Consider the following 15,459-nt stretch of genomic DNA (forward strand, 5'->3'; position numbering starts at 1 on the left):
TAATTCAAATTCAGTTCATTTTAAACTGAAATTCAGGTTATGTGTTCATCATTACCACGGTGGTTTAGAAGTTTGTGACACAGAAAACTCTTTAAGCTTGACGAAGCTGGCTAAATCATTCATCTTGCTTCGTACCACAGCCCTCAGGTATCCTGTAGACAAAAAACCAGCTTTCATAACTTCTATAATTAACATTTTAATGACACAAATAATTGCTTATGTGTTGAAAAGCAGTTTCCACGCTTTATAAGGTAGCAATATTTTAGCCCACATCAGTGTTTTGGTGTTCCAGCTGTTGGAGCCTTTTAACTGAGTCCTGCCCAATCGTATCCTTTCTTCACTATGATGGAAGGCAACAACATTTAAAGATCCATTCTGCATCCTTTCAGCATTTATTGTCAAAGTACAGATCTGTGGTCCACAGAAACCAGAAGACACGTTCACATGTGCATCGCCAGTTAGCCAGTCTGCCCTGAGCAGGTGTTCACTCTATTCGTTGTGTGCCTGCCAGTTGATATTAATGAAGGTCTTTGTGTCCATGCGGTCGACGTAGAGGACGCCGTCCAGGTGGTCCATCTCGTGCTGGACGATCCGGGCCGACCAGCCACTAGCCTGCCACGTTACAGCTTCGCCATTTTCATTGAGACCTGCAGGGTGAGAAGACAGAAGCCCGAGACAAAGGCACACCTTACAAATGTGGACACTCTTAAATGAGACGTGTCACTGTTGAGCTTTAAGCATGCGTACCAGACACTTCCACAGACAGGTAGCGGGGAACCGTGGCAGAGAAGCCCGAGATGCTCTCACAGGCCTCCTGAAACAGCACCGTCCGACCATCCAGCACCCTCAGCTGTGGGTTCACAAAGATCCTTAGGGGCTGGACGGAGAGACCGCGGACCTCCCTCGTGGCAGGCGCGCTCTCTTCAAACATTTTTTGGGGATATTCCAGAGCCAGGATCCGGAGTGGCACGCCAATTTGAGGCGCACTCAGTCCCACGCACTCAAGCTTCCTCATTACTGCCACCATAGTTTTAATGACACGCTGGATCTCAGGTCCTGTTACAGCTGAAGGGTCCACAGCAGCTGCATGTGAACGCAGCACCGGGTCTCCTACCTGACACACATGGCTGTACGGAGGACTGGGGGGGGATATGATCTTGCGTTTGACGTACTGCAGGTAGGAGCGCACTTTGACGTTGCTGGATAAGGAGCGTCTACAGGGTGAGGTGTGTGGAAGACGGGTGGAAGCTGCTGCCATCAGGCTCAGGGCTCCGGAGCGATGGCCTTTAGATGCATACAGTCTGAGCCCGGTCCAGGAGAGCTGGAGCAGAGACACTGAGGACGTGTTCATGGTGGGACTGAGACAAAGAGACAAAAGGAGGCCATTTAGGTCGGTCAGAGAAAGCAAAGACATCTTTTGACACTTTGTTGACTTCCATCAGTAAGAAGGTTTAAAATACTGCTCATTCTTCTTTTAAGAGGTCACCACAGATCATCACATCTGCCACCGCATCTCTAGCATCCCCATGCCTGTTTTTGCTAGTGCCACCATCTTCAAACCATACAGCAAAACTCAATTTCCCAAGTCGCACCTGTGTTTCCGAACCAAAACAAAGATGGCGGACACCGGCTAACACGAGAGGGCCGCAACTTGGAATTTTTAAAAAATATTTTTAAGTGTTTAGTGGACACCCTTTTTATTTTAATGACTACAACTAACACGTCCGGTAAGTCTTATGGCTTTCTTTAATTTTCAAGCATCGCCGTTTGATGCAGAGAGCTCGATGGTTAGCTCTGTCATTGAAATATAAGCTTATACCCAAGAGCTACAAACTGCTGCTAGCATTACCAGCCACCCTTGAACTTGTTTATATCGCCGCGTGATTTCTTACATCACGCTCTTTAATATTACCCTCAGCACACATCAATTAGAGAAACACCTGTTTAGCGTTAAGTCAGACACCACCTAGCGGTTTGTCCAGGTGCAACGAAACATGCGCGCCAGTTCAAGAGCGACCGTGAGCTGTTGAAGCTAGGTCGTTAGCATGTTGATGTAACAATGAATAAAAATAAAAAGTCAGATAACTGTCAGCACTGACTGAGCGCAACAAAAACGAAGCCTTGCAGCTTCCCGTTACCTCGTAGAACCGTCTGAGCTCCGCTGTGGATTAGACAAGACCGCATAGTTTGGAGGGTGAAGTCAGGGCAGAGACATTCACGGCTCCGGTAAAGTTCTTCCTGGTCAACCACGCTTTCACAATAAAAGTCCATGTGCTTACCTATGTAATAGAGCAGCCCTTTTTTGTCATTGTGCATGTACAACGAAATATGGGCCAATTATGGCCAATAGAAAAGGCACACATGGGAGAACAAAGTGCTCAAAAGTAGTGCAAAGGACTTGATCTAAGTATACAGTGCATGTGTGAGTGAGTTACTCAGACCGTGGCTCGGATCAGATGATTGCATCACGTAAACATGTTTTGTAATAAAAACAAACAAATAGAATCAATAGACACATTTATTGGCTGCATAGATATTAATTATCATAGGAAATTAAATCTTGATGACTGATTTTGAGCAATTTTTATACAGTTAACTAGTTAGTTCAAATTTAATAACGTATAAACTTATTGAAGAAAGATGGGAACACCATAATATTCATCAGTTTATATCTCTATATATCCATATACTGCTTTAACATTTATTTCTCCTTTTTATTTCATATTGTACTGTGTTCAACTTTACAGCAGATTCATCTCAAACTGGTAAATGTCTGTTAGGCCTTTAAAGCCTGAACCATTAAATAGTTGACAAATAATAATGATACTTTTTATTTTAGAATCGAGTTGAATTGAATCTCCTCACAATTTAAAAAACTTGTAGTTGAGTTTTAACCCTTTAAAGCCAAGCATATCGTATTTGATACATGTGTTTTTGTGAGTTTTTGAGACTTCTACATCATCAGCGTGACTTTTTTTACCCTCAAAAAAATGATATAAATTGCATGACACATTTTTAATTCCTAAATTGCAAACATACGGCTAATGTAGCAAATGTGACACAAATTAAAACTCATATATGCAGATTAAAATGTGATATATTTTTAGATATATTAGTCTAAAGGTTCAACAAACACTCCATTATCAAAAAACGAAAGATTTCTGGCTGTTATTTTATGGTTCAGGTTTTAAAAGGTTACCTGGTATCATGTTTGCTGAATCTTTGTGCAATCTATTAGTTTTTCGAGGAGGGAAAAAATAACACCGATGACGAAGTCTGAAAAACTCAAACATGAAGCAAATTTGACACACTTGGTGTTACAGAGAGAGACGGGGTTTCTTGCTTCCTAAGCTTTTATTTTGAAATGCTAAATAAAGGCATGCAAAGGAAGTTATTTGCAACATTTAAAAAAAAAAAAAGCCGGGGATGTTCAGATGCGTGACATCCTCAACTTGCCGGTACATGTCCAGCTGTGGTGGTTCGGGGGTTTAAGGAGGTGCAGCGGGCTGATGCTCTCCTCCGTCTCCCTCCACACAGCCCGCGGAGCTGAGCCATGGACGGAGGGGAGCTGCGGGCTGGACGCATGCAGAGCTTCTCTAAGCTGCCTGTGTGGATCATAGAGCATGTCTGGACTCACAAGATGATGGATATACAACAAGGTTGGTTCTGGGGATTTTAATAAAAAGTTTTAACACAACAAAAACTTTATTGAACTCCTTTGTCTGAGTGTTTTTTATACTGATGTAAAAGAAACATATACATGAAACTTGCAAAGCTAATCTCAAACAGCAGAGATAAAGAAAGTCTTAGAAACAAAAGTATTCATGCCTTTGCGTTTGCTTGTGACATGCTGGCTTCATTTTGTGTGCTCACAGTTTTGGACCTGTCCAGCTGGCCAGATGTGGACTCCCAACCTCTGAGTCTGGAAGACTCGTGGAGGCTGCGCGTCGTCTCTGCTCAGGTCTATTCCATCATAAAGAGCAGGGACCTGGAGCACTTTGAGAGGGTGATAGGGTTTCTGGAAACCACGTACCGACTTCTACCCAGACTGATTCCTGCCATCAAACACATGAAGATCATGTTTGGCCTCAAGACCATGGTAGGGAAATAAGTAGTGGTCCAGTAAGCATGTACAGGAATGTCAAATGGGGTTGTTTCTTCGTGAACGTTCACCTGCTGGTGGTTCCTGTGTCTCCTTCCAGGTCATTATGTGGATGCTCAAAGAGGGCCGGGGAATGGTTGACACCGTGTCAAAAATTGGCCAGTTCTTCCCGAGCAAACTCCCCGAGTACCAAGACCAGTGTGTAAGTGACCTGCCCTGCACCGGAACTAACTGGAAGCCACTGTTGAACTGGTGGAGACCAAAACTGAGTTAAAAGTACCTGCCTTATATTATGCATAACTCACCGAACAGCTCCGAACCACTGGGGCACAAAGCCTCCAGGGGTGTCCTGTTGGGTCTGAGTGGGTTACAGGATCGGACTTGTCCTGGCACGTCCAGTCGGAGGCTTTGTTATGTTCATGAGCTTGTGTGTGCTGCTGCTGTCTTGTCCTGCTGAGGGAGGCTGCTACCTTTGAGCAGTGTTGTTGTCCGTTGGAGTGTGTTTTGTCCGCCGCGGTGTTTGGTTGGGTGGTAAAACATGTCGAGACCGAGGTTTCCCAGCAGAACTCAGCACTGGAACACAGTGATGGCTGTTGTTCACCTCACCTGTCAATGATTTTATTATTGTGGCTGATTGAGCTCTCATAAATGTCTCATACATGTTGCATCGATTGTTTCCTTTAAATGAACCCCTTAGACATCAGGAAGAAAGATAGATGGATGGATACTTTTTGATCCCACATAGAAAATGATTGTGTTACAGCAGGATTAAGAATATAAATGATACATTTTTATAATAAATATTCAAGAAAGGTAAAGGAAAAGTTCAGACACCAGACAGGAAGCATCAAGCTCTGGATGTCTTCCATAGTTTGTGGGGGGGTTTTCCTGCCTCCCTCCACTCACCCCCCAACCGGTTGCTCAGATGGCCGCCCCTCCCTCAGTCTGTGAGGCTGGCTCTGCTGGAGTTTTCCTTCCCACTGTCGCCAAGTGCTCATACTGGGTTGTTTGACTGATGGAGCTTTCTCTGTATGTTGTCCTGACAACATAAAGTGTTGTGAGGCGACTGCTGTTGCGATTTGGCGCTATATAAATAAAACTGAATCGAACTATTTGTTAGTTTTTGCCTCCTCACAGATGGCACACTGGTGGTGTGCTGTCATAGACTGTATATAATAGATGTACTTCATCGCTGTGACCTCACCCGTTCTTTCTCCTTCAGTCCTCTTTCTGAAGCCTCGAGCGAGGCACTTTTATTCTGTGAATAAAGTAAATCGTTCATAACATTTTGTGTTGTTGCATATTGAAAAATGTGATAGCATACCTGGAATTGGCTTTTGGGAACAGTTACAGTTGCCTGCATGAAAAACTTTACTTATATCAACAGGTGATTCTATGTGTTCTGGTGTTTTTTGCACAGAGCCAACGAGAAATGTTCCTCATGAGGAAGAACCACCTGGACTTTAGGACTCTGGCGCAAACACTTGCTATGGACAAAGACAAACTTGAACATTACATTAAGGTAAATCTCCTGTAAGTGATTATGAGACAGATCCAGAATATTCTATATACATTTCAGTCCCAATATATTCATGCCCAACGTGATTCATGCACATTCAGCACATTTCTAAATCATACAGTTTGGGATTTGTTGGATAAAGGCATTGCAGTTTCCCCAAAGTTATGCTTTGAGACACAGTGCTGTTCACAATAATCAGTCGGGTTTGATCAAACCTCGAATGTTTGGAATTATCATAAAGGCAACCCTGCATGTATTTGTACAACTAGATTTCTTAGTAGAGAAAAACTCATCCCAGCTGGGCCAAAAATGAAGCGGTCCTAACTGTGGCCAGCAGGGTGCGCTGCAGAGCTACGATGTACAAAATCTTTCCGTGAGCTGCAGAGTCGTAGGGCTGCCAACCTGAAAAAGTGATCAAGCGTGGAGGAACAGTAATGTGCTAGAACTTTGGACATTGGCTGCTCGTTCTCAGTCCTCGCACCACTTCCAGAGGAATGTTTTTTTTTTACACTTAGCTTGAATCATTCAAGCAGTTTGACAGACATAAAATCATATTTTTGCACCAACAAAGTGATTCCCAAACACGTCTTTCATGATTGCATGCTCAGTCATCCAGGTAAAGAAATCCCAAAAAGTTCATTCTGCCCATCTGGACGTAGAAACGGAGTGTGGCTCAAGACTTTTGCACTTATTATGCTGAATTTCATGGGATGATGCCTTTTGTCTGTCTTGCAGAATGACATGGACGAGCAGTATGGGGAACGGTATGCCCAGAAAGTCGAGGACAGGCTGCTGCATTATCTCCATGAGCTGGATGCTGTGTTACAAGGAGATACCTACATTGATAAGGTGTGTGTGTGTGTGTGTGTGTGTGTGTGCAGGGTTTAAAGATGCGTTTGTAAAAATGAGAGTTTGAATGTAGATAAACTGTCCCGTTGGCTCTACAGCGACCTCATGTGGTCAAAAACTCCACAAGTTTCCTTTAAGATTGTTGATGAGGGAAATGAAGACGAGCAGAAATGCCAGCAGTGAGAATGTCTCGCTGTGATAACTGAACATTTGTGCTTCACTAGATCCTGAAGAAACAGAGCCCTGTGACTGAAGAGGAGAAGCTACTTTTAGAGGTGATAAGCTCTGACTCCACCACCATAGCTGCGACCCTGAAGAAGCTGCTGCACTGCGGTAAGAAACAGCTCAACACGAAAAGTTCACCTCAAGTTTACATCATAAAAAGATAATAACTTTATATTTTATTTTATTTTAGGGTAGATTTCTTTAGCTTTGAGTCGTGGCTTTTACCATTTCTGCTGTTTCTTTTTATTTATGTAATTTTCTCCTTTTAAACTGTATATTTTTACTGTTAGGACACAAGCAGGATTAGATCTTTGTGTGAAATTATGAATATCCACTGTTATCAGTATCAAGCGTGTCGCTGTTTTCTTTCTTTAGATGCTGCTTCCTGTCGTCAGTCGTCGATATCTCGGTCGCCTCAACTCTTTAAGTCGGCTTTAAGCCAAACTAATCCAGATGTTCATCCAGAGGAGGCTCCTCGCGACGTGTCCGAAGACGGCTTCAGTTTTTCGGACAGGAGCTCAGACGTTAGAGGACATCAGCAACCAGAGGAGGAAGATGAGGTGAACAAGAGAGCGGAGGAAGAGGGCAGTCAGGGAAGCAGCACAAGTGTTCAGGAGGCGGCCCCCACCCCTCAGTTCTGCTCCAAACACCAGCGATGGGTGAAGAGCATCCTGCGGGGATGCTCGGAGGAGCTTCTCCTTCAGCCGAACGTTTCCTCATCTCCCCTGCTCTTCCCGTCGTCGTCTTCTACTTCTTCATCGCAGGACCTCACACCATCTGACCTCATCCCCTGTCCGTCCGATCAGCCACCTTCGCAGACCCCCAGCCCTCCTCGGGCAGCAGTCCAAGCATCCAGAACAGCAAAACCCAAATACAGGCGCAGCTCCGGGTCACTCGGATCCTCAGGCGACACCTCACAAGCACAAATTCTGCCTCAGGCCTCGTCTGCTCGGGGCTCTCCGCTGCCTGCTCTGCTGTCACCGGTGGTCCGACTGGTGAACATCGGCTCCTTCGGGACGAGCTGTAAACACCAGCAAGCATCACCAAAGCAGCTTCTTCTGGCAGCTTCTTCCAGTTCGGAGATGCTAAGTTCTCCACACCATCACACCTCAGGAAACGTAAAAGACAAAAACAGTTCATCTCGCTCTGCCTGGTGTCAAACCCCGACTGAACAGAGAAAGCTCAGACGGGTCTGCAGTACCAACAGACACAAGGAGGATTTGGAGGCATTTGCTCAAACCCCCCAGCAGCTTGTTCAGGACCCAAGTACCTCTCAGATGGGTGTTCCAGCCACAGCCAGTGACATCAGTGTCTCTGGACCTCCTCAGAAAGGTGCTCAGTCAGAGAGTTTGTTCTCCGCCTGTGCTGCCAATCAAATCACACCATCTTCCAAGTCATCTAAAAAAGTCGTCCCTCGGAGCTCTCTTTGCCATCGTCAGCCACAAAAGAACAGCAGACCTCGATCAGGAACCGCCCGGCGCTCCTCACGCTCCTCCTCTGCCGCAGGCAGGGACAAAACCAGCCGAGGCCTCAGAGCTCAGCTGAGGCTATCGCTGCCCAGTCAGGGTGTGCTGCTGCACTCCAAGCTGCTACAACCCTACGTGAGTCTTACCAGGCTGAGCTCTGAGCAGTGTCACCTATCGACCCGAAGGAAAGCCTCAGCCGGGCCGGAAGAGCCCGTGGAGCAAGGCAGCGACGGCGAGGAAGGGAGGAAGCAAGAGGAGGAAGACTCTTCCTTCGATGTGAACGCTCTTTACTCCACTGATTCCTCAAGCAGTGACGGAGAGGAGTCACCTGACCGTGACCCTGATTATAGACCTCACATCAAAAAGAAAAGACTTCTGTTAGAGTATGAAAATGCGAGAGTGCTCAGTCACGGTGACAGCAGTTGAACTAATTTCTCCTACTCGAGTACTCGAGTTTTTAGAGTATTTTTAGATGCCGCGTGAAGATACAGCCATCAGTGCTCTCTAATGATCTGTCTGTTCTTGTGAGCCAACACGGTTCCTCTACGCTAACTGAATGTAGATGTGCAAAACACAGAACATAGAATTGTTTTAAATAGATTTGTCTCCCTATTAAAATGTGAAGAAGGTAGCACTCAAACACGTTCAACTGAAAGGAAAGAAAAGCTTCTTGTAAACGTTTGTATGGTGCAGCTTTATTGTAGCAGGTGTGTATCGAGTGTTCGGGTTTATCATAACAGGTCTCTGATTATATAATTGAGAATAAACAACACAGAGGGGATCGTTGTGTTTTCGTAATGTGTTTTGTTTGGCTCCGTCGGCAGGTCCAACGTTTCAGGACTTTTACCCCACCTGGAAGTCCAGACCGAGGTAAATGTTTCTGATTATATAATTTCCATTTGCACAGCTAACTTTTGGCTTCCTGTTTTCACTTCACACGACATAAAAACAAGGACACGCTTTTTTTTTAACCCCCTATTAAATTTAAAGTTTTTCTCAAAACGTTCTCCAAGTGGGGAACCAGCTTCTTATAGAAAGCACACATCACTTCTATTTGCACCAGTGCAAACCTTTTCACTGAGCCACAGCACAGAGCACTGCTGTGTAACGATGTGCTCTAACTCTGATGGTCAAAGCTGTAAAATCAAGTTACACCTGAGGGTTATCTTCAGTTTACACACAGTATAAAAGCTCAGGAAGCTTTGAGCTGATGCACAGGAAGGGACTGTGAGGCTGCAGACTAAGAGAAGATAACGCAGACTGGAAGCTCGTCCGTTTGTTCAGATGAGGTGAAACTAGAGCTCTTTGGCCACAGAGACGCTGCTTATGTTTGGAGGAAGAACAGAGAAGCGTACAACCCAGTTGTATTCCCAGTTCTCATCTGGTTCCTAACACCTCTTTATTTTTATGTTGTATTTTTGTTTAAGCTATGACACCAGTCTGTCCAGGGCTAACACACACAGAAGGACAATCGCACTCACATTCACACACACAATTAACCTAACCCCACTAACGGCATGACTCTGGACTCTCTGGGTACTCCCACAGAGGAACATGTCACCTCCACACAGAAAGGTCCTGCGTGGGGTTCAAAACCAGGATTTTGTTGCTGCGAGGCAACAGTGCAAACCACTGCAGGATGATGACAGAGCGACTAAAACAGATGAATATTTGCTGGTTGGTGGTGTCGTGTGGCTTTAACAGTATTACTGCTGAGCTGTGCTGTAGTGCTTTTGGTTATATCGCCTGCCAGCACTGCTTCTAGTTGGTTTTCCTCTCCGTACTCCAAGGACCAATCACTGGTAGTCGTGTATACTTTTCCTCTGCAGGACATCTACAAGTCACGGGTCAGCACCGAGGTCAACCATTGTCCCACCCACTCTGTTTGCAGATGCGTATTTACACAGGTCTATTGGAGGGAACAGTAAATAAGCGCAGCGTCATGGTGGGGGTAAAATGAGGACGTTGTTAACTAGCTTAACTCATCCTGGCCTTGAATGATGGAGCCAGGATAAAAAGATAAGGTAAGGTAAGGTAAGGTAACTTTATTTATACCTAAAGGCAAGGTAAATTTGCTTTACAGAAAAATGACAGCATTTGACATCCCTTTAAAAACACACATACCTAGTAAATATATAAAACTCACTGTGACACATACTTTAATATTTCGAATCAAAAACAGTTCTTATTTAATTCAGTAACAGCAACGGGGACAAAGCTATTTTTATAACGCTTTGTCCTGCAAACAGAGCAAACAGCTAGTGCAGTGTTACCTGGAACTGCTACTTTCTTCTGTGGTTTTTGAGTCGTCTCCTTTTGCACATTTGTGCTCGTATATCTCAAAAACCATTAACGATGAAAGCCTGAAATGATCACGGACTTGCTTTATTTTGCATTTTTGTGAAATATAATTAAACGCCATTCAGAAATTGTCAGTAACTATCTTTTGCAATGTGATTTTTTTATTAGTTTGTGCTTGAATACAGGTCTTTGCAGGACAGGATACAAAGGAAGATGAGATGTACGTCACGTGATGAACTCGGACCCTGTGATGTGGTTTAACCACAGTTTGTGTGCAGCTAAACGCCGCCCCCAGAGGCTTTTTAACCTGTAAAATCAGAACCTGCAAAGCTAACAGGTTGCAGATGTCAGACGTGCTTCTTTCTTCCTTGTGTTTTCTGTATGGAGATGAAGGCCAACACAGAGTTTACTGACATCAGTGATGTGGAGAAGCACAGGAAGGGGATGAGTAGGCTCTACTTCCTAAGGAAGTTAAGATCCTTCAGTGTGTGCACCAAAATGATGAGAGCTGGTACCCTCCACCCTGTGGTGGAGAGGACGTGACAGTGTTGTTCCATGACGGATACTGGACATACTGGACATACTGGACAGGCAGCAGAGCTCCTTTTCAAACAGACCGGTTCAGTTTTGCTGCCTCAAACACAGAGACAGAAAACATTCACGCCTCATGCTGCCAATATAATCCAATATATCTGCCACAGAGATCAGCATGTGACCTGTTACCACCTACAACACAATCTAAATCACATCGAGGTGACAGTAACCGTTATTCGCCATTACAAACAAAGCGGAGTTATTACGATGATGATGATTTCAGCTACTGTCAGTGCGTCCTGTTTTATTTTCATTTTGCTGCGTGTGTCTGATGTAAGTCCCAGAGACGGTCATTTCTGAGCTTTCCCATAAGACCTTAAGTCCTTTCTTTCATTGTTGTTGTTGCTTCTTTAATCATCTTTTAACTTTCTGAGCTTTTGCTGATGTTAAAATAAAGCGACTCATATGAAGCACTCACATCAGTCTATTGGCTGATATCACCAGATGCTGGTGCATCCCTGCTGAAAATGAATTTAGTAATTCTTCTTTATTTAAATAAGGATTATGGTCTCGGCTATTCTTCTTGGCCTTCTGTTGATCGACAGCCACACGAAACTTTGCAAGGTGACACAAGAAGCCAAAATATCTGGTTAGTAACTCTTTCTCTTATTTGCTCAAACAATATTTTTTATGGTTATCTGTGAGTTAAAGGGATTAACAAGAAACAGGGTTTTATAAATGTTTACAAGTATAGATTTATCTGGCTCTTGTATTTCTAATAAGACACATTTCCTCACATAGATAGAAATTAAACAGGGAAAACAGTTTTTTTTCTGGCTGTTTGTGCCAATAAACACAGTTTTAGTTTTTTAGCATTTTGAGGCAGGACATTTGAAGAACTTGCCAACTTTGCAAACCTTTTTTTTACTAACACATCGAGTTCGTTCAGATTAGGAGGCAGGATTTTGCAGGATCTCCCCAAAAGCATGAAACAAAAACAAGAGAAACAGAAGTCACACAATAACATTGAAAAGGCATTCTTCAGTCTTCCTGCTGAGACTTTAAAGTATTCTATTATTTGTAAATTGTGTTTACCTCACAGTATAAAACACCTTGAGTAAACTGTTCTTGTCATTTGTTGCTATACAAATAAAACTGATTTGAATTGAACTGAAAATAAAAGGCAGCCACTGTAGCTTTCATTGGTTAGTGAAGTCCTGCTATGAAACCTCCTGCTGAGTGCTTCTGCCACTGTCATGTTAGCTTTCCTTCTCATTCAGATGCCACAGAAAAATCTTATTTACAAATTAACGTCATGGTCCCCTCAATAAAACTCGTTTGCTACAGCTGCTTCTGTCAGACGCCACTCAGATGCCCATAGCTCCATATGGAGGAGATCACCACCACAAAAACAATCCACCCTCTGTGAAAGGACAAAACCATCCACAGCACAGCAGCAGATTAAAGATGGGGCAGAGGCTGTTGCTTTTTTGTAAACAGGAGTCACTCCCTGCTGGTCAGTGGGCAGAACGCTGGCTTCACCTCTCAGACCTGAAAGCTAGAGGAGAGTCTCCTTTTCATTGACATTATTTTGAAATGACTGCATGATGCTTGACTGATGGGCCGTTGCATAAAGAGTAGTTTCCACCTCTTCACTGTCAGCCAGTCAGAGTGCTCACTGTAGCTGTCGAGCATTAAGTGTGTTTGGTTTGAAGTTCTGTTTGTTTGTCGGCTATTGATTGAGAACACAGTGACTGGCTGTCCGCACACGTGAATGCATAACATGTTTTTCTCAGTCAAACATCAGTCTTAGTATTTTATAGCCTCCATGAACCAGTAACTTTTTGTCTTGGTACGTGACGTAAAAGCGTAAATGATGTGCAGGAGCTGCAGAGACTGTAAATCGTTCTAAGGTGGTCCGGTTTGGAGGAGTTCACTGACCACTAGAGCTGGGCGATAGAACGATAACGATATGTATCGCGATATAACTTTTACTCGATAGAGAAATTAAGCTATCGCGATAGACCTTGCGCTCTTGTCCTCTTAAAATAAAAAAATTAAAAAAATTTTTTTTTAAAAAAGGTCAGCCAATCCAAACTAAGTAGCGCAGAGCCGAACCAATCACAGCCGCAGCGTCACGTCGCGTGACTTGTTCAGCACAAGTGCCAAGCCGCACGTGTGTTTGTTTGGGAAGCAGCCAGCACGTAATGGAGGAAATGAGTGTGGCGACTAGAAAAATCAACCGAGCGTGACCGAAGAGAAAACAGATGATGGTTCCAATGCCGGAGAGATTGTCGAACGGAAGAGCCATAGAAGCTCCGTAGTGTGAAGGTATTTCGGCTATTTCAAGTCTGACAAAAAACAGAGTAGCGTGCACTGTAAATTGTGCCGAAAGCAAGTCTGGAAATACAATAAACTGGTGCATGCGTCACACTGTGCGCCACGTTATTGTTTCGGTGAAATGAATTTCTACAATACTGTTAATTCTACTCTCTGCAGTGTTTAAATGCTTACATATACACACAGTTACTGTCCCTCCACACATACGACTCGGTTCTGCTTCTATGCCCCAGCTTTGTTTACTTTTTCCCACCGAGGCTTCTAGACTTCTGATTGGCCAACATTTCTGCACGGTTAGGAATCTAGCGCCACCTGCTGCTTTGGCATGTTCATAGCAGCGTTTTCCTTCATTTCTGCCTTTATGTGTGGACGGGATTATTTTTTAAAACGAAAACGGAAAATCTCCGTTTTCAAAAATACCCGTGTACGTGTGGACGTAGCCTCAGTCTCTGACTGGAAGCGCTAATTCGTCATTCGGCTTTTGTCAGACTAAAGTAACTGTTAAAACTCAAATTCAAATTTCAAATTCAAATTTTATTTGTCACGTACACAGTCATACACAGTACGATATGTAGTGAAATGCTTGGACAACTGCTCGTGACCTAAAGAGAACAAAAAAGGAAAAGGCTATGAATAAGATAGGAAATAAATATGAAAAATTAAAAAGGGTAAATTTAACTAGGAAGGAATAAAATATAAATTAAGGTTAAAAATGAAATAACTGTACAACACAAATTAGAATGAAGGGTAAATTTAACTGGGAAGAATAAGATAAAGATAAATATATAAATTAAAGTTGAAAATAAAATAACTGTACAACAAAATACACAAAATAGAACTATATAAGAATGTATGAAGAAATCTAAATATAAATAAATATATACACACTAACAGCAGCTGTACAAGTATTAACCGGAAATGAAGAATATAGTGACCAGTGTTGTGCAAAACCAAAGTCCAGAAAGTCCAGTGTGTGTGTAAGAACTGTATGTGTGGGTCAGTACTGTGTGGTGGTGTGATTGAGAGACCGTATCGCCTGCGGGAAGAAGCTCCTCCTCAGTCTCTCTGTGTTGGTCTTCAGGGAGCGGAATCGCTTTCCTGACCTCAGCAGAGAGAACAGTCTGTTGTTGGGATGGCTGAGGTCCTTCACGATCTTCCTGGCCTTGGTCCAGCACCGCCTGCTGTAGATTGAGTGCAGGTCAGGGAGCTCGGAGCGGATGGTGCGCTCAGCTGACCGCACAACTGACCGCACAAAACTGTTTGAAAAGCTCAGCTATACAACAAGGAGAGATTGAGAATTTCCTTTTAGTTCTCAGTTTATTTGATATTGACAAAAGTTAGTCAGTTTTGTCTGTTCTTCTGTAAAACAAACTAAGATTTATTTTTAGAATTAATATTTTGTTTCTAAGTGGAATTGACAGTTTAGTCTGTTTCGTTTGTTCTATTTTGAAACTTAAACGCTTTAGCGGCTGCCTTTTGTGTAGTTTGCAATATTTGCCTTTATTTATCTGAAAAAGTCTCATGTTCCTTAAGTACATCTACCCTGTTGAACTTATTATGGGAAATAAATATTTAAATAAAAACAAGCTGCTGATTATTTCACATTTTACTTGTGAGCAACGGCACATTTAAATCTTACAAATATAGTTATTTGGCTTATATCGTGATAGATATCGTTATCGCCTGAAATGAAAAAAACATATCGTGATATGAAAAAAACTCATATCGCCCAGCTCTACTGACCACTCAGTGAGCACACAGAGCCCAAATCATCACTCCTCCTCCACTGTGCTGACAGCTGCTCTGAGGCCTTTCCTCCGAACGTTCTGCTGTGTATCATAGACAAACATCTCCACTTTGGTCTCGTCTGTTCCAGAAGTTTTGTGCTTTGTTTTTTGCTGTTTACTTGAGTATTGCGTAGTCTGACCTTGGGGTGAATTCGTTGGGGAGTTCTTGCTATAGAATGATGGACTTGTTCTGAAATGACCTCTGAGATGGATGAGCAGCAGCACTTTCTGATGTCTTTCCTTCTTGGTTCTCCAGATCTCCAAACTGCCAGGACCTCATCACTTACCGATGATCAGATAATCTAGTGCATTTGATAGACAGCATCTGGCTGCTGC

General features: G+C 43.4%; 2 protein-coding genes across 2 annotated transcripts; one reads left to right on the plus strand and one right to left on the minus strand.

Moving 5' to 3' along the window:
• Positions 1-180: 180 nt before the first annotated feature.
• pdf (peptide deformylase, mitochondrial) lies at positions 181-2,243 on the minus strand. Its single transcript, XM_085280890.1, has 3 exons — positions 2,139-2,243; positions 748-1,358; positions 181-647 (listed from the first exon to the last, which is right to left on the minus strand). The coding sequence occupies exons 2-3, from the start codon at positions 1,349-1,351 to the stop codon at positions 490-492; spliced, it is 762 nt and encodes a 253-aa protein (XP_085137016.1). The 5' UTR covers positions 1,352-1,358; positions 2,139-2,243; the 3' UTR covers positions 181-489.
• LOC146571621 (uncharacterized) lies at positions 1,495-8,961 on the plus strand. Its single transcript, XM_085280885.1, has 8 exons — positions 1,495-1,727; positions 3,538-3,659; positions 3,876-4,099; positions 4,203-4,304; positions 5,523-5,624; positions 6,357-6,470; positions 6,695-6,803; positions 7,071-8,961. Exons 2-8 carry the CDS (start codon positions 3,554-3,556, stop codon positions 8,585-8,587), a joined length of 2,274 nt encoding a protein of 757 aa, XP_085137011.1. The 5' UTR covers positions 1,495-1,727; positions 3,538-3,553; the 3' UTR covers positions 8,588-8,961.
• Positions 8,962-15,459: the final 6,498 nt, after the last annotated feature.

This window comes from Mchenga conophoros, linkage group LG7 (genome assembly GCF_057382185.1).
Source record: "Mchenga conophoros isolate Kocher_MC1m ecotype Shallow Benthic linkage group LG7, M_conophoros_male_GT1.1, whole genome shotgun sequence".
NCBI classification, from domain to species: domain Eukaryota; kingdom Metazoa; phylum Chordata; class Actinopteri; order Cichliformes; family Cichlidae; genus Mchenga; species Mchenga conophoros.